At 41.3% G+C, this 20,565-nt stretch overlaps 1 protein-coding gene across 3 annotated transcripts; it reads left to right on the top strand.

The window, feature by feature from the left end:
• The first annotated feature begins 659 nt into the window (after positions 1 to 659).
• LOC117432819 (protein PHTF1-like) lies at positions 660 to 20,279 on the top strand. 3 transcript variants are annotated; one of them, XM_059004738.1, is made up of 20 exons: positions 660 to 759; positions 1,085 to 1,165; positions 2,267 to 2,337; positions 4,130 to 4,189; positions 4,442 to 4,511; positions 4,641 to 4,799; positions 4,951 to 5,107; positions 5,318 to 5,470; positions 5,952 to 6,084; positions 6,431 to 6,592; positions 9,794 to 9,877; positions 10,249 to 10,518; positions 10,709 to 10,837; positions 11,867 to 12,139; positions 12,318 to 12,449; positions 12,952 to 13,038; positions 13,486 to 13,641; positions 14,050 to 14,145; positions 16,350 to 16,475; positions 19,039 to 20,278. In XM_059004738.1, the coding sequence occupies exons 3-20, from the start codon at positions 2,293 to 2,295 to the stop codon at positions 19,057 to 19,059; spliced, it is 2,313 nt and encodes a 770-aa protein (XP_058860721.1). In that variant the 5' UTR covers positions 660 to 759; positions 1,085 to 1,165; positions 2,267 to 2,292; the 3' UTR covers positions 19,060 to 20,278. The 3 variants fall into 3 exon arrangements, with proteins under 3 accessions (XP_058860721.1, XP_058860722.1, XP_058860723.1); XM_059004739.1 differs by lacking the exon at positions 11,867 to 12,139 and having other exon boundaries at positions 19,039 to 20,279; XM_059004740.1 differs by lacking the exons at positions 660 to 759; positions 1,085 to 1,165; positions 2,267 to 2,337; positions 4,130 to 4,189; positions 4,442 to 4,511 and having other exon boundaries at positions 4,665 to 4,799; positions 4,977 to 5,107.
• Positions 20,280 to 20,565: the final 286 nt, after the last annotated feature.

Raw genomic sequence — 20,565 nt, 5'->3', positions numbered from 1 at the left:
CTGGTTCCCTGTGCAGTATAGAATTGATTTTAAGATTTTGCTGTTAACTCACAAGGCCCTGAATGGATTAGCACCTAGTTATTTGCAGGAGTTACTGACCCCGTATCTTCCAAACCACACTCTGAGATCACAGGATGCGGGGCTGCTGGTTATTCCTAGGGTCAACAAAATCAACACGGGAGGTAGGGCTTTTTCTTGTAGAGCTCCTAAATTATGCTCTGCCTTCGTTTGTCAGGGAAGCTGGGACCGTTACAGTTTTCAAGTCAAGACTGAAAACGCACTTTTATAAAAAGGCTTTCTTATCTTAGTGGGTTTTAATATAACTTTAACATTGCTGCTTTTGTATTATGTGTACACTGTTATTTAAATGGTCTGACTGTAGCAGTTGTATGTGTGGCATGCTATAAAAATGTATTGTGTTTTTTTTCTACTATGTTTTCTTACTTTTGTATAAAAAGCGCTATATAAATGCAGTAAATAAATCAAATAACTAACTTTCCACACGCTGTACTCGGGTCTTGCTTTTAGATTGCATTGCAGTATTAATGGCACTATTAATACACTTGGGTTCAAGTCATCTGTATCAGATATGGTGTCTTTAAAAAAAAAAAAAAAAAAACTATAACAACGCAACAGATTTTCACATGAACCCGGAAAAAGGAAATCAAATAAAGAAATATGTTTAGCAGTTCATTAGCACTTGTGTGTGAAGGAGAGCTACAACATTGAAACGTAAATTCGCGTCATGCTTTGGATTAGGTAGGTTGCTAAAGCAGGACATGTGAAACGAATTGTTAGTTACTGATACGGACATTGACAATAATGTACGGTTCTTAGAATTGGCAACTCGTCACGTCTTGTGAGTTGATGAAATCTGTCAATCGAAACAACCCTAATGTATGCTTGTGTGCTGTTTAAAACATGATGCTGAACAATTAGAATGAGCGCTTTGCTAAGTCTGTTGTGCTATCGGGAGTATATATCTGATTGCATGCGTTGTACAATTTTGTTTACTCGGTTTAGTCGTGTAGTTCCAAAACAAGCGCGTGCGGTGCATTTTCTCATTGTTATTTTTCAATGTTAGAAGCGAGAATGGGAGTTCAGTGGCAGATCGTTGGAGATGGTGATCCATGGACTAACAAACCAAACACGTCTTCCTGTTTGGGTAAGTAGCGTGTGTGTTTTTTATTGATTGTTTTGTAATGTAAGTGTTCTACATTAAGTGTAATTAATTGATTAATTAGTATATACATTAATTTTGAATGATTTCGTTAAGGCTTTGACCAGAAGGACATTATTTTAGCTTTCAAACTGCACCTCTGAAATAAAGCTGGTTATTTTGTTTTCAAGAAAAATGCAGATAACGTTTCCTTTGACATTCCCCCCGACCCCCCCCCCGAATATCTTTCACAAATAAGCATGGTACATAATGTGTGACTGGCTTTGACCACGAAGTAACAAACATCCACGCCAGCCTGAAGGTTTCACTTCAAAAGAACATTTCTGTTTATTCTGTTTAGCCGTATTTCTGTTGATTGATACACACCTTGAGCCAGATTACAGCAGGGGATAAAGAAACATTTGCTCGCATCAACATTTGGGCCAAGATTCAATCCAGAGAAGCTGAACAGATAATTTTTTTTTTTTCTGGGGCATTGCCTACTTGCTTCATTTCTGTCACCCAGGTCAACCCTGCTTCTTCAAAAAGCACTGTGAAATCGCATAGCCAACCCACATGACAGTGGGCCGCGACCCGGGTAGAGCATGCCAGTGTGAAACAGGCTTTAAGATTTGTGTAACCCAGGTAAACCTGGTTTCAGAGAAAAATGCCAGTGAACAAGTTACTTTCCAGTCCGCACAAATTCAAGCCTACTTCTCACTACAATACAGTACAGAACATGAGAACACAGGCTTTAGAAAGACAGGTGTTGTTAATGGTCCTGACAGTTGAGTTTTCACATGGGGAAATGCAGACAAGCATCTATTGAAGATCAGTCTTTCTGTAGAGGAACCCCATTATTGAGTATATATATATATTTTATTTGATTAATCACTAGTGTAAGAAGACCCCACTGGAGGCTGTGTGGGAATCCACTACCTCTGGGGCTCCAAGTGAGCGACCAGTTACCCAGTGTAAAAGCACTGAGCTTTATTCCCCTTGTCACACTGCAGGGTCTGACATTATCAGTAAAATAAGTTTATATTCTACTGTTGGGGGGATTACAGAATGCAATTCACTGACACTTGTATGTACGTATTTTTGCAGTGAAATGAATCAACGTTGACAACCAAATGGCATCGAATAACAAAGACTCAATAACCTGGTATCAGAAAAAGGTGAGATTGTGAAGCTTCTGCTCCATTACATGGAATGTTTGAGCTTTTTTATTTTTATTGTATTTTAGAAAAGCTGCTTAATATGTAATATTGCATAAACAACCCTGTTACTTAAGGACTTCACAAATGAGGTGGCCTGGGCAGGAAACATTGTGGGATGTGTGCGTTGTGGGATGTGTGCGTTGTGGGATGTGTGCGTTGTGTGGTGTGCGTTGTGTGGTGTGCATTGGAGGATGTGTGCATTGGAGGATGTGTGCATTGTGGGATGTGTGCATTGGAGGATGTGTGCGTTGTGGGATGTGTGCATTGGAGGATGTGTGCGTTGTGGGATGTGTGCATTGGAGGATGTGTGCATTGGAGGATGTGTGCATTGGAGGATGTGTGCGTTGTGGGATGTGTGCATTGGAGGATGTGTGCGTTGTGGGATGTGTGCATTGGAGGATGTGTGCATTGGAGGATGTGTGCATTGGAGGATGTGTGCGTTGTGGGATGTGTGCATTGGAGGATGTGTGCGTTGTGAGATGTGTGCATTGGAGGATGTGTGCATTGGAGGATGTGTGCATTGGAGGATGTGTGCATTGGAGGATGTGCGCATTGTGGGATGTGTGCATTGGAGGATGTGTGCATTGGAGGATGTGTGCATTGTGGGATGTGTGCGTTGTGGGATGTGTGCATTGGAGGATGTGTGCGCTGTGGGATGTGTGCATTGGAGGATGTGTGCATTGTGGGATGTGTGCATTGGAGGATGTGTGCGTTGTGGGATGTGTGCATTGGAGGATGTGTGCGTTGTGGGATGTGTGCGTTGTGGGATGTGTGCATTGTGGGATGTGTGCATTGGAGGATGTGTGCATTGGAGGATGTGTGCGTTGTGGGATGTGTGCATTGGAGGATGTGTGCATTGGAGGATGTGTGCGTTGTGGGATGTGTGCATTGGGGGATGTGTGCGTTGGAGGATGTGTGCGTTGGAGGATGTGTGCGTTGGGGGGATGTGTGCGTTGTGGGATGTGTGCGTTGGAGGATGTGTGCGTTGGAGGATGTGTGCATTGGGGGATGTGTGCATTGGGGGATGTGTGCATTGGAGGATGTGTGCGTTGGAGGATGTGTGCGTTGGAGGATGTGTGCGTTGGAGGATGTGTGCGTTGGAGGATGTGTGCATTGGAGGATGTGTGCGTTGTGGGATGTGTGCGTTGGAGGATGTGTGCATTGTCTTGCTACAGCATCTGGTCAGAATACACAGGTAAAGAATAGCATGTACAGTAGTTTCAATAGCACTGTACAGTACATAGCAGAAAAAAGAACAAACCACAATACATTTGCATGTCACACATACAACTGCCACAGTCAGACCATTTAAATAACAGCTACACATAATAATACAAAAGCAGCAATTTTAAAGTTACATTAAAACACACTAAATAAGAAAGCCATTTTGTAAAAGTTTGTTTTTAGTCTTGACTTGAAAACTATAATGGTCCCAGCTTCCCTGACAAACGATGGCAGAGCATTCCATAATTTAGGAGCTCTACAAGAAAAAGCCCTACCTCCCGTTTTGCTTTTGTTGACCCTAGAAATAACCAGCAGCCCTGCATCCTGTGATCTCAGAGTGCGGTTTTGAAGATAAAGGGGTCGGTAACTCCTGCTGTTGAAGGATTTAGTTTCATTTTCAGTACATGGCATTACATCATGCTTGTGGTCTAGACTTGTAGTTCATTTCTACAACTGAAGTCAGCAATGCAGGGGTTAACACTCATGTCTCCAAAGCAAGCCCTGATCTTTAGCACTTCTGTTTCAGATCGGAGCTTATGACCAACAGATATGGGAGAGAACCATAGAGCCACCAAGTGTGATCAAGGTAAAACAGTTTCCATAATCTCATTGGTGATTTAAACACACAGGAGCTTAACCTTGTGGAGATGTCAGTTTAGGTGTTTCATCATTATTCTGAATCTGCTCGGGATACAGAACTCTAATTTGCTATAATGTGAAATTTTGAGGAGGCAAGGTCTCCCTTACCTCCTGTGATCTGGGGGCATATGGAGATTGTCATTCTGTCTGTATGTCGGCTCCTGCTAGTGATCTTGTTTGGTGCTTCTGTCCTTCTTAGGGTTTCAGAAACAAACCAAAAAAGACGGTCTGCTTAAAACCTGACCTGATTGATGTTGACTTGATTAGAGGTGAGTACAGAAAGAAGCTCATAGAATTAATTTTTCTTTAAGCAATTAAAAAATATTACTTGTGTTATTTGTACAAGTCAAGAAAAGTGATGGAATTTATTTAGCCTATTCTTCATTCTGTTTCCCAAGGTTCCACATTTGGAAAGGCCAAGCCGGAGCGTCCCTGTACCGCACTGACCAGGAAAGGGATCGTGAGGGTGCTGTTCTTCCCCTTCTTTTTCCACTGGTGGATACAGGTCACCTCAAAGCACATCTTCACATGGCTCCTTCTGCTTTACATCCTGGAAGGTAACAGGCTTCTGACAATAGAGGTCTTCTAACTGCTGTCTCATCATCACACACAACATGCATAGATGTGATGAGATCACGTGACAATACCACTGTCTTGATCCACTCTGCTGAATGAGTACAATGTGACCTCTCCTTATTCCTTTTTCAGTTGTGGCTGTTCTGCTTTATATGCAGGCACCTCTGGCAAACACCAGCGAGCTCCTTGGACCCATGTTCCTTATGCTTCTTCTGGGAACAGTCCACTGCCAGATAGTGTCCACCCAGTCCTTCAAAACCCCAGGGACCAACGGGGCCAGACGGAGAAGGTGGGAGCGTGATCAAATAATGATATTAAAGTCTTGTGTCTGTGTTTAGCTTTTAAATACATTTTCACCCCTCTCGTGATCATTGTGTATCCAGAGTACCTTTTTTGAGTTTTTTTCAAGTGCTAGGATCCCTAGTTTTTCTCCTCTGCTACCTGTAATGTAAGTTACACCACATCCCTTAATACAGTGCCTCTTTATGTTACTTCTCAGGAAGCTGCGGAAGTCTGCGAGTGGGGATGCCTTCAGGGAAGCAGGGGGCCCCAGTGGTGCTGGTAGAAAGCACCGGGGAGGAGGCCCTGCTGAAGCGGCCTCACTGATCAGTGGTTTTTGCAGAGGCCACTGGGCCTGGTTCTTTTCAAATGGGTGTGTCAATTCTCCTTGCTAACACTGCATGCGCCCGGCTCCAGAGCTTCTTTGTGTGGTTTTTTTAAACAATATATTTCTGCTTGCATTTATAACGTGAGTGGCCTAAACTGGGAAACATTTCAAACACAGGCTGACCTTTCCCTCACCCAGGAGCACGGAGACTGGAACAGCTTGTTTGCAAAGAGATCTATCTTTTGGAAGTGATTTTACACAAAGATTGGAGGATACAAGTAACCCGGCTATAACTGTGGTCTTCACTTCGTGCATATTGTGTGTTTGAGTAGAAGTTTTGCAAATCGGGTGTAAAAAAGCATAACAAATGCTTATGTTAACTTTGCCCTGAAGAAAGATAATTTAATACTTTAGGAATTGGATTTGGTATTCTGTTGATTCAACTATCAAGTGACCTGACAGAATGGGTGTCTTTTGGATTGTATCTTTTTTAAATGTAACAACTGTTTTATATATCTGAATACAGGACAAGAGCAGGAAAGGTTTCTGGTAAAACAGAAACTGATGATAGCCTGGGCTCTCAAGTGAGCATCAAATCTGATCTGAAGGAGTGGAAGCTGGGAGAGAGCAAGAGGCTTTCCACAAAGGAGAAGAGCCAGGTAAGAAGTGACTGCTAACAGGAACAACACAATATTTGCCTTGGATATTGAGGCCAGAGCTTTCCTTGAGCCTCACACAAAGTCTGTTGAGAAAACCCTTACTGAAACTGTAATGAATAAGGATGAACGAGAAACAAATCTGAATTATAATAAGCTGTGTTTGGAATTCACCACAGGGGACTAATCAGGGTCTGTATTGTACCTGGGAGGAGCTAAATCATATCTGTTACAAAACCGTTTGGTTTTGCTTGTCATTTCAGACATAGCCTCATTTCTCATGGTAACAGTCCTCCCAGGGGCATGCTGCAGATCGTGTGGCTGTGTTGTAATGACGACTGCATTGCAGGGTGGTTCGAGGAGATCCGCCGCTGGTGCCTCTGATGAGCTGTCCAGTGAGGAGGACAGCGAGGCCAAGGCCCAGATGTTCCTGTTGAGGCGCAGTGTGGAAGGAGCCTCGGTTGACGGCTTCTTGAGGAGCAGGACTCCACGTACAAGCCGGGCCTCCCAGGTGCAGCATCTGCTCATGCCAATTACAGCTTCTCAATTTGGAGTGAAACACAACTGTTACCCCATACAATCTCACTACTGTTTATGTATGTATGTATGTATTTGGTGGCATCAACTTTATATAGGGTGGGACAAAACTTGTACGCTGTAGGAAAATGCATTGTGCTTGGGTAGGTGTTAGAGGCCCCAGTGCTTAGTACAAGGTTTTTCTCCTGGGGCTGGTTGTACTAAAGGGATGCGTTCCTGGGTCCAGGCTCCGATCCTGCTCCTGTGATGTATTGGGTTGTACTAAAGGGATGCGTTCCTGGGTCCAGGCTCCGATCCTGCTCCTGTGATGCATTGGGTTGTACTAAAGGGATGCGTTCCTGGGTCCAGGCTCCGATCCTGCTCCTGTGATGTATTGGGTTGTACTAAAGGGATGCGTTCCTGGGTCCAGGCTCCGATCCTGCTCCTGTGATGTATTGGTTTGTACTAAAGGGATGCGTTCCTGGGTCCAGGCTCTGATCCTGCTCCTGTGATGTATTGGGTTGTACTAAAGGGATGTGTTACTGGGTCCAGGCTCCGATCCTGCTCCTGTGATGTATTGGGTTGTACTAAAGGGATGCGTTCCTGGGTCCAGGCTCTGATCCTGCTCCTGTGATGTATTGGGTTGTACTAAAGGGATGCGTTCCTGGGTCCAGGCTCTGATCCTGCTCCTGTGATGTATTGGGTTGTACTGAAGGGATGCGTTCCTGGGTCCAGGCTCTGATCCTGCTCCTGTGATGTATTGACTCAAAATCTGATCCTACTTCGACCTTATTCTTGGACCGTACGACTCTTTCTTTACTCCTTTTATAGCATGTGGCAATCCTTTATTTTGCTTCAAATAAATAAATACATTGGGTGATATTAAATACAGTAATACAGTAAAACAGACTAGCTTTTCTTTTTTTGTATGCACAGTATGTTTGAATCACGTCCTGTTGCAGATTAGGCCTGTTGCAATATGCTTTTTCATTAAAAAAAGAATAAAAACATCAGTTTGGTCAAATGTAAAACACATATTGCTAACGAGCCAAATATCTGTGTCAAAATATGGAACAAATTCTAAAGAACCCATTGACTCCATGTTGTTTTAAGCTTTATTTGAAATCTTTTTTTTTTTTTTTTTTGCCAGCTCTAGAAAAAAATGTACATATGAAATTCTGCAATGAGAAAAGGCCATTCGGCCCACCCATGCTTGCTCGCTTAATGCAAGCGTGGTCCATTAGCAATCGGGAGAGGAAAAACAAAAACACCCAACCATTTAGTTTTTAGGCGTAATGAAACCTCTGGGAATCCGTGGCTAAATGGACTGCCCTCCCTCCAGGCAGCTCGTAAAGGTTTTATTATGATCTCAGACAGGGTTATACATAGGGCTTCTGTTTTTCGGGGTTTTATTAATTGTATTTTTCGGTGCTTATTTTTAGCTATTTTCGGGTTTTATGTAAATCTTTTTTTTCGGGACTTTCGTTTTTGATATACTGTATGAAATTTGTGTTTTCGGTTACTATTCAAAATGCTTGAGCGTTTTTTTTTTTTTTTTTTTTCTGTCATAATATGTATAGTAGTAACTGGACAGTACTTGCACATTTAAGTTGTACCTTCTTTCCATTGCTGTCTTCCACAACAAAATCCCTATGGTCACAGGCAAATTCTTCTGGGGTTTTTGTGTGTAGGCATTTTTGTACATTTCGCCACAATTCTGTTTTAAATCCTCCGTGTCTTAACTGTAATACAGCTTTAAATCCTGCAAACAAGCCTCCATTCCAGATTGTAATCTCGTTTTAAATCTCACAAGCGGAGTCTCCAATAGAAATGTAGGAATGTGCTGTCATTCAGTAGTTGGGGCGGGTTTAATGTATTGAGAACGAATCAATGATAGATACAAGTCAGGAAGGCGGGACATTGCCCAGCAGCACTGGGAAATGTATTTATTATTATTTTTGTAGTAGGTTTTATTTTTTAATGGGAATAGGATAAAGTCAACGTGAATTGAATAACCATTTCCACAGTTTTTCCAGTGTTTTCCAGTGTTATTGGCAATCCACTGATTATATTTTTTTTGTATCGGGTGTTTTATCGGTTAAAACCGAAAATCAGGAGCCCTAGTTATACAGTATTGTTCATGACAGCATCTAGTCTATTCTTGAAGGATCCAGTAGTCTCTGCTTCAACAACTCTGTCCGGCAACCTGTTCCAGTGGTTCACCACCCTTTCTGTGAAAAAGCTCCTTTTCCCCTTGGAGGGTGTGGTTGTAATGTACTGTATTTGTTAGCCTGTTTGTTTTTCTGTGGGTCTCTCGCTATATCACGGCCCTCGATATATAGTGGATTTGTATTGGACCCCGACACCCGCAAATATATCGAGTGGGTGGTGTGATTTGAAATAAGCAATAGATCATGATTTAATATGGTATAATAATAATGTGTAAAGTATTTCATTTTAGTGATGTCTATTTATTTGCACAAGGTGACATTGTTTTTGTATGCAGAATATACAAAACAAGTCATTTTGCTGTATCGTTTTAAGTTGGCTATTTCATTTTAATATGAAAAGTTAAACTGCACATAGACAGTCAGAAACCTGTGCAATGACATAGTAAATAACACGAGCTACGGTGAGTTCCAAACTTAACTTTTTTTCTTGTTACGTTAAGTATCCTGGCTTTACATTGTTTAGAGTGGAATTGTGCAAGACTAGTGCATTCTCCTCTATCTCTGTTCATCCGTTTAGCCATTTGTTCGTAACATTGCTGTGGGATCTCAGTCGGGGTCTTTAAACTACGCGCCACATATTCGCTTCTCATTGGTCAGTTTCACTAGTTACGGTGTGTGCAGCTCCAAGATCGGATCAAGGTTACGGGTCAGTGGAGCCTGATCCAGATCCGCTTAGTACAACACCTTCTCCTCATCTGGCTCCAGTGATGCCAGATCCAATACCGTTTTTAGATCTCATTAGTACAACCGGCCCCTGAATTCAGTTTCTATTTTGCATGAGTGGTTGCAAGTACACATGGTGGTAAGCTGGTTGTAGCCATGTGTTTCTCACAGATGAGACCAATTCAGTGCAGGTTATTATTTGTTTATTTGGAATGATGTCATGCTGTGATAGTTTAATAAGTGCTACAGTGTCACCTCTGATTGAGACAGTAATCAAGATCATGTGTCATACTTCTCTGCAGGAGAAATCAAGAGCTCCCAGATGGGGTCTGGTGGAGTCTGACAGCCCTGCTGACTCGGAGCAGGAATCTGCAGTGCACAGACCGGTTTGTCTCTGTAGCTACATAGAAACAACCTCCACTGCTGACATTTGAGTCATTCACTGTGTAAAACTGAACTCAAGTAGTGGTCTCAGCTATTGCCATTTATTGATGAACGTTTTGGTAAAAAGTAAATACAATTGTTTATATAAGAAGCATATTTCATGTTATGTTCTTGTATGCATTTCGGCTGAGTTGTTTATCTTCACCACTTGCGTATAATTGCCCTAATAAAACTCAAGACATACGGTATGTAGGTATTGGCAGCTTGTGGTTTTAGATGCTTAATCACCTATTCAGATCTCCTGTTGTATTGAAGTAGAGGGAGTCCATGCAGTGTGTGTGCTCTCGTGTGTTGATGATGTGTTTCTGCACAGGAGTACCGGTCCGGTATGAGCAGCAGCTCCCGCAGTGCATCCCACCTCGACTCGGAGAGCACGCGCCAGGGATCAGAGACAGACGACATGCTGTGGGAGGAGCTTCTCCACGGGCCGCAGTGTCTGTCCTCCTACTCCAGCGGCAGCGAGGGAGAGGGAGAGGGAGAGGGAGAGGGAGAGGGAGAGGGAGAGGGAGAGGGAGAGTGTGTGCCAGAGCAGAGCCTGCCTTCCACCAGCAGGAGGAGCTCCAAGGAGGACGTCTTCCAGCAGGTATGCCAGGTCTCTCTCACACACTCACATGCTCACTCTCATACACACGCACACACACACACTCTCAACGACTCTTACACACACACACACACATGCACAGAGGAGTGGCACAGGCAGCAACAATTAGCATTGATTGATAATGTTAGAAATCAGTCGCCGTTTGTTTTATTTCTGAATCTATTTTTAACAGAGCCACTTCTTCTGGCTGCAGAACTGCAGCCCCTCCTCAGAGAGAGTGAGCGCCATTATTTGGGAAGGGAACGAGTGTAAGAAAGCAGACCTGTCTGTGCTGGAGATCACTGGGATTATCATGAATAGGGTAAGTATCTTTGGGCATCACATTTCAGGGAGCAGATTTGACCAATGTTTGGAGCAGCCAGTTATAAAATGCACTGTACCCCTCACATACATTTATTCATTTTATTAAAAAATGTTATATAGCACCAATTGGCATCGGAGCGCTGTACAAGGCAAAACCCATTTAAATCATTTAACATATAGAACCATATGATAAAAACACTATAAAATAATATACAAACACACAGTACAGTACAACATAAATATATTGCACAAGATTCTACACTTTCAAATCATGTATTAGATTATTGAAACCATTCAGCTCCCTAAAGTTACACAAATATTCTTTGATAAAGCAAAGTTTTTAATTGCTTTCTAAACATAAGGCGGCTAGAAGAGGTTCTAATTTCCACTAGCAACAAATTCCATAAATAAGCTGCTCCAGCCTGAAAGGTGCGGCCTCCAAAATGAATACTTTATAAACCGTGTAAATGATGTTGAAATCTATTCTCTCACGGACTGAGAGCCAGTGTAGCTCCCTCTGAACCACAGTGATGTGGGGCGCAGCGGAGTTCCAGACACAAGGCCAGCTGCCATGTTTTGAATCCTCTGAAGTCTGTTAAGCTGGACCACAGGAAGGCCTGAATAAATGGAGTTGCAGTAGTCCAGCTTAATGGCAAAAATGGTTCAGTGTACTGTAATATTTTACTTCTGGTACATTGCTTTTGAATGTGTATATATTGGTGATGCTTAACTAGGAATTGTAATATTGTCATAAGCAAAGATTGTTTATTCCATTGCCCTTGCTTGGTTTCTTCCAAATAGTCTGCTGTTTATTTTAGCCACAGATGCGAGAGAAACGAGGTACAGGAAGTTTGAGGAAACTTGTAGTCCTATGATTTTAGTACATTTTAAATCAGAATAGTGTTTACACCAGGGCGGAGGCACAGTGCTTAGTGATACTGCAGCTTAGTCTTTCTTAAGCTGACTTTGTTGCACCAGGACACTGATTTCTGTTCTCCTGTCTGCTGTGTTGCTGCATGCCCTGCAGGTCAATGAGTTTGAGCAGGGGAAGGGATACCAGATGTTGGGGAACATGGTGACGGGGGTCCTGGCTTTGCTTCCCTTCCTTTTCCGCATCGCTCTCCACCTGGACCTGGACAAACTGACGTCTCTGTCGGCCACGGAGCTGCTGTCTGTGTGCTGCGGAGTGAGCCCTGATAAACGAGTCTGCCTCCTGTGCTTTATTAACTTCATCGAGCGCCTGTGCTTGACCTGGCTGTTCTTTTTCATGATGCGCGTGGCTGAGAGAACCTATAAGCAGGTGACCACTGGACCTTGATGTATCCATTTTTTTTTTTTTTTTCATTTTTGCTTTTGGATTCAGTTCCTTTTATCTGTACTTGAGAGTAACGTAGCTCTTATCAGAAAATGTGTATTGTCTTCTAGATTTAAATGAACTGAACAGCTGCTGTTGTTTTTTTCTTTTTTTTATCCCACAGCGTTTTCTTTCTGCCAAACTCTTTAGTCATCTGACATCCGCTCGTAAGGCCAAGAAGTTGGAGATCCCTCATTTTCGACTCAAGAAGGTGAAGAACATTCAAATCTGGCTGTCTCTCCGCTCATACCTAAAGGTAACCAAGTCACCTCCATTGAGTACGTCATTTCCCTCTGGAAAACGACAATCATTTAAAAGTCCCTAATATTGCGACTGTAGCATCTCAATGTGTACAAATTTGAGAAAATATGTATTGCTGTAAATAAGTGATGTGCTTCTCACCAATCCCATTTCGGATGCATCAAGTTGAGTTGGGTCAGGACTTGGTGTGCAAGCAGTGTTGGGACTGCAGTTTGGATTGTGATGGTTCTGTTTGGATGTGATGGTTCTGTTTGGATGGGATGGTTCTGTTTGGATGGGATGGTTCTGTTTGGATTGTGATGGTTCTGTTTGGATGTGATGCTTCTGTTTGGATGGGATGGTTCTGTTTGGATTGTGATGGTTCTGTTTGTATGGGATGGTTCTGTTTGGATGTGATGGTTCTGTTTGGATGTGATGGTTCTGTTTGGATTGTGATGGTTCTGTTTGGATTGTGATGGTTCTGTTTGGATGTGGTGGTTCTGTTTTTTCACCCACAGAGGCGAGGACCCCAGCGCTCTGTTGATGTGATCGTGTCCTCCATTTTCCTGTTGGCTCTTTCCATTGCTTTCATCTGCTGTACTCAGGTAAGGAAAACCACCAATGTTTTAAACATACAAATATATTCAAATCAAACTTCACAGGGAGAACTAGCTTGCTGCAAAAGAGGGGTTATGAAGAGGCTGTGCATTTAGATTGACTTAAGTTTTTATTTTTTTATTATTATTATTACCTATTAAGAACCACCAGATGGCAGTATAAATTAGAATGAATGGAGCATTGGAAAGTGAATTCCCCTGCGTGGTAATGGCTGTGTAGAGGAAGCAAACATTAAGGAGTGTAAGGGCATGCATGTACCTTCATTGTACTTGTATGCAGTTCCATATAATGACTTGTCTTTGTGGACCATGTAATAGCAGTATTATAAATAAAGTAAAAGGAGAGACAGGCATATGAATGAATGAATGAATGAGTGACTGTCTTGCATGAGCCGAATCGGGAGTTTAGACAGTGTGTCTCTGTAATCTTGGCAGCTTCTTCATGGCCATGACACCTTCCTTGATTACATCTACAACTGGGAGCTGCTCATCTGGGGAGCCGCGCTCATCACCTTCCTGCTGCGTCTAGCGACCCTGGGATCAGAAACCAATAAGAAATACAGCAACGTGTCTGTCCTACTGACTGAACAGGTACCACTGTTCATAACTGCAGTGATTCATGCAATGAGCAATTATTCCTATTCATTCACCCAGAGTGCACAATTCATTGCATGATCATTTGAGTGGGGCAGCACTTCTAACAACTCAGCTTTTTGATGAGCAAAATGAAGCAAAAAGATAATTCGCCTTTTTGTGAGAGGCATCCAAGCACTCTGTTCTATTGTGTTAAGCCCCTAGTAATGAGAACAAGCTCACTAAAAATCGAGTGATTTTGTCCGCTAATTGTAATACATGTCAACCCTGTGTACTGTAGGTGCTGTAGTTTTTCCACAGGCGCAGTGCAGTCTTGCGAAGTAGTGTGTGTGTGTGTGTGTGTGTGTGTGTGTGTGTGTTTTAATATATTAGGCTTTATTATTTATTTATTTATTTTTACCATAGATTAATTTATACCTTAAGATGGAGAAGAAACCCAACAAGAAAGATCAGCTGAATGTTGTGAACAACGTTCTGAAACTAGCTACAAAACTCATGAAAGTAAGAAAACTAACCCTTGTTTAAAACTGACTGAACCCTGTGTTAACCAAGACCGCACCCCCGCACCCCCTGCACCCCCCGCAACCCTTCCTCCCAGACAAGTGCACACCCGGGGGTCCGGCCGCAGCATTCGACCACATGCTGAAGTCAACAAGTTTACATCAATACCCCAATGAAAATGTATCATTGCTAGAAATTTCACAAAAAAAAAATCTTTTTAGGAAAAAGCTTTTGTAGCAAAAGTTTTACTTTTGTGGATGAGGGAAAAAAGTTCAAGAAATAGATTTACAATTATTTATTTCAGCATTTTTTTTTTTTTTTTTGCAAAACTCCAAAAATGCTAATTCAAAAGTATTCATAACCTGACAAGGAAAATGAAATTAATAGCTAGTTGAGGCACCTTTAGCAATAATAACATCTTTTATAGGATTAGGACATTTATCAATGAACTTTTGGCATGCTTCTTTAGTGATTTTTGATGATTCTTCAATGCAATGCAATTCCAAAGACTTCTCTTGTGCACAGCCTTCTTCAATTAATATCAAAGATTCTCAATCAGATTTAGATTGGGACTTTGACTAGGCCATTCCAGAACCTTGATTTTATTCTTCTTTAACCATTCTGAAGTAGATTTTGATGTGTGCTTTGGATCGTTGTTGTGTTGGAACGTCCAGTTGCTCTTTAAACCAAGTTTTGTAGCACAGTGTTTCAGATGATTGGCCAATATCTTTTGGTATGCTATGGAATCCATTTTACCATGTATTGGAACTAAATTTCATGTGCCATTAGAGAAAAAACAGCCCCATAGAAGGGTATTTCCACCTCCATGCTTGACAGTAGGTATAGTGTTCTTTTCTTTGTACGCCTCACCAGACTTTCTCCGAATGTAACAACTATCAGCGTGACCAAATGGCGCTTTTTTTTTTATCACTCCACAAAACCTTTGACCAGAACTCCTATCCATCATTCAAATGCCGTTTTGCAAACTTTAAGCGATTTGCCCTTGTGACATTTTCCTAAGAGTGGCTTTTTCCTTGGCCTGCGACCATTGAGACCTTCACCATGCAATACTCGCCCTATGGTTAAAATGGAAACCCCAGTCTAACTTGCAGCCAATTCACTTTGAATATCTATGGCAGTCAATCTCGGATTGTTATTAACCTTCCTCACAATTCTTGTACTTGTTCTTGGTGAAAGAACCTTCTGTCTTCCAGACCGAGGGAGTGTTGTGACAGTACCATGAGTCTTGTACTTCTTGATAATAGAAACAATAGTTGAAATTGGGATACTCAAATGCTTGGAAATCTTCTTGTATCCTTCTCCAGCTTTATGACAACAAATCATTTTCTGCCTAATTTTCTTATTTTGTTCCATATTGACTTATTAGTAATGGCAGCAATCATCCTATGCCTAAACCTTTTATACCCTAAGAATGGTCAAAAATCACTTAAGAATCATGCCAAGAGCTCATTGACAAATATCCTAATCATTTAAAAGGGGTTATTATTGCTAAAGGTGCCTCAACTAGCTATTAATTTAATCTTCCTTGTCAGGGTATGAATACTTTTGAATTAGTATTTTTGGAGTTTTGCAAAAAAATTTGCTGAAATAAATAATTGTAGACATTTGTTTCATTTGTTGTGGCTGCTGTGGGTAAAGATATATGAACACAGACATACAGCTTTGTTTTTTGTTTTGTTAAGCTCATGCATCAGTATCATCATTTTCTTAGCAGGCTGGAGCCATAACTACATTATGATTCTATTGTTCCTTTACTGTTTAATGCCACAGGGCATATCTGGTAAATGAGCAGTTTGAAACTCAATTGGATTTCCTTTAGGATAATAAGTTGAAAAGAAAACGTCTTCCAGATTTATGATTACAGGACTGTCAATTGGGCTGGGCTTCTTCTAATAATTATATGAACTACCTTTCTTAACTTTATAAACACTAGCAACCTTTTTGTGTTGAACATGTTTTTGTTTGCTTTTTAACTTGTAATATTAAGCAGCAGTTAGGCAGCACCCAGGAGTGAACAAATACCAGAAAGCATGTTTATGTTGTAAAATCTACATGTCCTGGACAAGAGCAGGGCTAGTGGATATGTCAAGTTGACGGGTTTATTTTTACTTAATGTTAGCACACTGGGACTGTGATCAGAGTTCTCCGAGGTGGGAAGGTATATAATATATCATTGTCTGCAGGAACTGGATACCCCCTTCAGGCTCTATGGACTGACAGTGAACCCTCTCATCTACAACATCACCCGTGTGGTTATTCTGTCTGCAGTGTCAGGGGTTATAAGTGAGCTGCTCGGGTTTAACATCAGAGTGAGTAAAACCCTCTCCAAGCCAAGGAGCAAAGTCAGTCTAATGACCAGAAAACTTGTTTCAGTGCACAATGGCCTATTACCTGTGTTGGAAGTGCTGTCTGAACAATGCGTAGTTCCATAGCGTGGGAATATATTGTACCCGGTGTGGCTCAGGAGATCGATCTGTACATACGAGCCTGAAACATGAACAGCTGTACTTTCTTTCTGTGCTGTGTAGATAGAGCAGTATGCGGTATTGTTTATAGTCTTGGTATTTAAGACTCTCTTGGTTGGTGCAACACAAACTCAAATCCCCCAAATGTTAACCTCTAGTAACATAACTGATTGCAAGGCTTTTGAACTATTTTGGTGCACTGGCTCTTCGTCCTCCTGATAAACAAGACCTTGCATTCATTCTGTCTACAAAATAAAATAGCTGATATGGGCCTCGTCTGAACGAGTTTGGGTCCTGAGAGAGGGAGAGCACAGCTTCAGACACTTTTATTCTGAGCAAGCTGAGGGAGAGAGAGAGAGAATAGTGTCTGAAGCTATTACTGGTCTCTCTCGAATGTTATAGCTCTGTGCCACAACCAGACAGCTTTTGTTTTGTTTATGGAGACTCACCTCTTCCTATTTGGCAAGATGTGGTCAAGCTTTAAGCACAGCTTGTAACACAAAAGGGCCCTTCTGTTGTAGCGAGTGTGCTTTCAGTCTGTAATGCTTGGATGGTTCCAGTCTGTGCAGGTGTTTCTACAGGCTAACTTACAAATATGCAGTTGAGCCTTGAGGAAAGTGGTAATACTTGAAAATATAGCAAGGGTGTGTGTATGTATATGTGTGTGTGTGTATATATATATATATATATATATATATACAGACATGCTCAAATTTGTTGGTACCCCTCCACAAAAAACGAAGAATGCACAATTTTCTCTGAAATACTTTTGTCAGTTTCAAGTTAATTGGCATCCACCATTGTTTATTCCATATTTAATAGAAATCAGACTTTGCTTTTGATTTGCTATTAAACATAATATTGTAAATAATAAAACAAATGAAAATGGCATGGACAAAAATGATGGGACCGCTAACCTAATATTTTGTTGCACAACTTTTAGAGGCAATCACTGCAATCAAACGTTTTCTGTAGCTCTCAATGAGACTTCTGCACCTGTTAACAGGTAGTTTGGCCCACTCTTCCTGAGCAAACTGCTCCAGCTGTCTAAGGTTTGATGGGTGCCTTCTCCAGACTGCAAGTTTCAGCTCTTTCCATAGATGTTCGATAGTATTCAGATCAGCACTCATAGAAGGCCACTTCAGAATAGTCCAATGTTTTGTTCTTATCCATTCTTGGGTGCTTTTAGCTGTGTGTTTTGGGTCATTATCCTGTTGGAGGACCCATGACCTGCGACTGAGATAGAGCTTTCTGACACTGGGAAGTACGTTTTGCTCCAGAATGCCTTAATAGTCTTGAGATTTCATTGTGCCCTGCACAGATTCAAGGCACCCTGTGCCAGGCGCAGCAAAGCAGCCCCAAAATATAACCGAGCCTCCTCCATGTTTCACTGTAGGTATGGTGTTCTTTTCTTTGAAAGCTTCATTTTTTCGTCTGTGAACATAGAGCTGATGTGACTTGCCAAAAAGCTCCAGTTTTGACTCATCTGTCCAAAGGACATTCTCCCAGAAGGATTGTGGCTTGTCAATATGCATTTTAGCAAATTCCAGTCTGGATTTTTATGTTTTTCTTTCAAAAGTGGAGTCCTCCTGGGTCTTCTTCCATGGAGCCCACTTTCGCTCAAAAAGCGACGTACCTTCACCTTGGAGTTCAGCTTGTATCTCTTTGGCAGTTATCCTTGGTTCTTTTTCTACCATTCGCACTCTCCTTCTGTTCAATCTGGGGTCGATTTTCCTCTTGCGGCCGCGCCCAGGGAGGTTGGCTACAGTTCCATGGACCTTAAACTTCTTAATAATATTTGCAACTGTTGTCACAGGAACATCAAGCTGCTTGGAGATGGTCTTGTAGCCTTTACCTTTACCATGCTTGTCTATTATTTTCTTTCTGATCTCCTCAGACAACTCTCTCCTTTGCTTTCTCTGGTCCATGTTCAATGATACCAAACAGCACAGTGACTACTTTTCTCCATTTAAATAGGCTGAATGACTGATTGCAAGATTGGAGACATGTGTGATACTAATTAAAGTAACTAATTAGTTTGAAATATCACTATAATCCAATTATTTATTATCTTTTCTAAGGGGTACCAACAAATGTGTCCAGGCCATTTTAGAATATCTTTGTAGAATAAGCAGTAATTCATCTCTTTTCACAGCTTCTTTGCTTTATTCTATGACATACCAAAGGCATGCAAGTATACATGATAAAATAGCTTTTAATTTCATCACTTTTCAGGAGGAATGAAGCATTATTTCAGTGAGCTGTAAGGGTACCAACAAATTTGAGCACGTCTGTGTGTGTGTGTATATATATATATATATATATATATATATATATATATATATATATATATATATATATATATATATATAGCAAAAATGTAATGTCTGTTTTGTTTCTTTTCCAGTTGTGGAAGATAAAGCCTTGATGTGAAACTGCAAATAAATTCATCACTGACTGCCTTAGGGACCCGAGTTACTTTCACCATTCATATCTATGTGATTGTCTAATGCTCACACACATCTGTGAAGCTGGCATTTGTTGAAATGTTTATTCTGCCCACCAGCAAACCATATGGAAGTGAGAGTTCATTGGTTGACAACACAGCAGCTCTGCATTATACGTGTCCACTCCAATGTACAATGTCGTCATGCCCAGGTGGTTTCTGTGGAAATAAAAACCATGGAACGAATGCTATGACGATTATTGATATATTCTTTTTATTGTATATAATATTTAGCTCCCGGATCCCTATTATCTCAGGTACACCTGTAGGTGTAATATGTAGCAAAGAGGATCTTGTTTTAATAGTTGTAACCTGTGCTGTTCTAATCGTTACCCGTACAGTGCTGGTAGACTACTCAAGCCCAATCAGGAGACAGTGGCCACTACAAACTCATACACATCTGAGAGAAATACTGCTGTATTACATGACCTTTTATTCTAAATCTGCTTGTGCTTGTGCCTGTGTTCAGCTGACCTGCTCAATGTGGTACCTTAATGAAATTGCAGCATGTAGTGTTTGAGAGGAGTCAAAATGGTGCTCTTGTTAATTCAAGGTACGTTATTGAAAAAATACACTTTGAGAAGTCTTATCTGTTGTAGAAAAGATTCTACAGACATGCCAGGTTTGACACGGCCCGCCACTACTTTCTGTAGAGAATCACGACTTGTAAAATGTTTCCTTACATTTAATCAAAAAGGTTAGCAGCGGATAGTCACCACAATGCTCTGCCTGTAGCATCACCTTCAGGAAATGATTGAACCAAGGGCTGATCAAACTCTGTCCATTTTTCAAAGTTCAGAAGGGTTAACGTACCTCTAATTGAAATTGAGACATGCTGACAATGCTGCTGTGATACAATCCCACTGCACTTCATGTAAAATAATCACTAAAAGCAATGTACATGACATTAAAATGTGGATGTGCTAGATATGTTATGCATAAATTTGCATAAATGCAATTTTGTTGGATGCTGGTTCAGAATAAATGATTGCATTTGTTATTTCTGCCCATTTTTTAATGATGTGGTTAAAAAGTGTTGACAGACTTCCCCATTGTATTATTATCAAGCCTGTTAACATGTTGGCTATGAGAATCATGGCAACATTTAAACACAGCTCATTTATAGTTTACGGGTTCAGAAATCTTTGTCTTGGAGCACATTTCAAATACATTTCTGTAGTTTCTACATCGAGACTTCGAGGCAGCATTTTAGTGTAAAGATCTGCTACACACAGTGAATAATGCAAGCTAAACCTGTTGCAAAGGAGGTTAGAAACCAACCCGATTCAGCAGCTTGTCCAGTTCCCGATAACTGAGTCTAGTTCTACCCTTTGTTTGTATCCATATTTGCAGTAACTTCAAAAGCTGCTGTAATGTAGGCAAAGCGATCTGGTCCAGAAATACACTGCAGTTGGTATACAATTCATC

The sequence above is a fragment of the Acipenser ruthenus genome, chromosome 30, assembly GCF_902713425.1.
Source record: "Acipenser ruthenus chromosome 30, fAciRut3.2 maternal haplotype, whole genome shotgun sequence".
Taxonomy (NCBI): Eukaryota; Metazoa; Chordata; class Actinopteri; order Acipenseriformes; family Acipenseridae; genus Acipenser; species Acipenser ruthenus.
Note: the sequence above shows the minus strand (reverse complement) of the source record. Positions and strands in the feature narration are given on the sequence as shown.

Bases quoted from the DNA above. Each gene is read 5' to 3' on its own strand.
- LOC117432819 (XM_059004738.1), top strand. From the start codon at position 2,293: ATGGCATCGAATAACAAAGACTCAATAACCTGGTATCAGAAAAAG. The intron at 6,593-9,793 runs GTGCAGCATCTG...ACTTCTCTGCAG, and splicing joins GTACAAGCCGGGCCTCCCAG to GAGAAATCAAGAGCTCCCAG. The intron at 10,519-10,708 runs GTATGCCAGGTC...TATTTTTAACAG, and splicing joins AGGAGGACGTCTTCCAGCAG to AGCCACTTCTTCTGGCTGCA.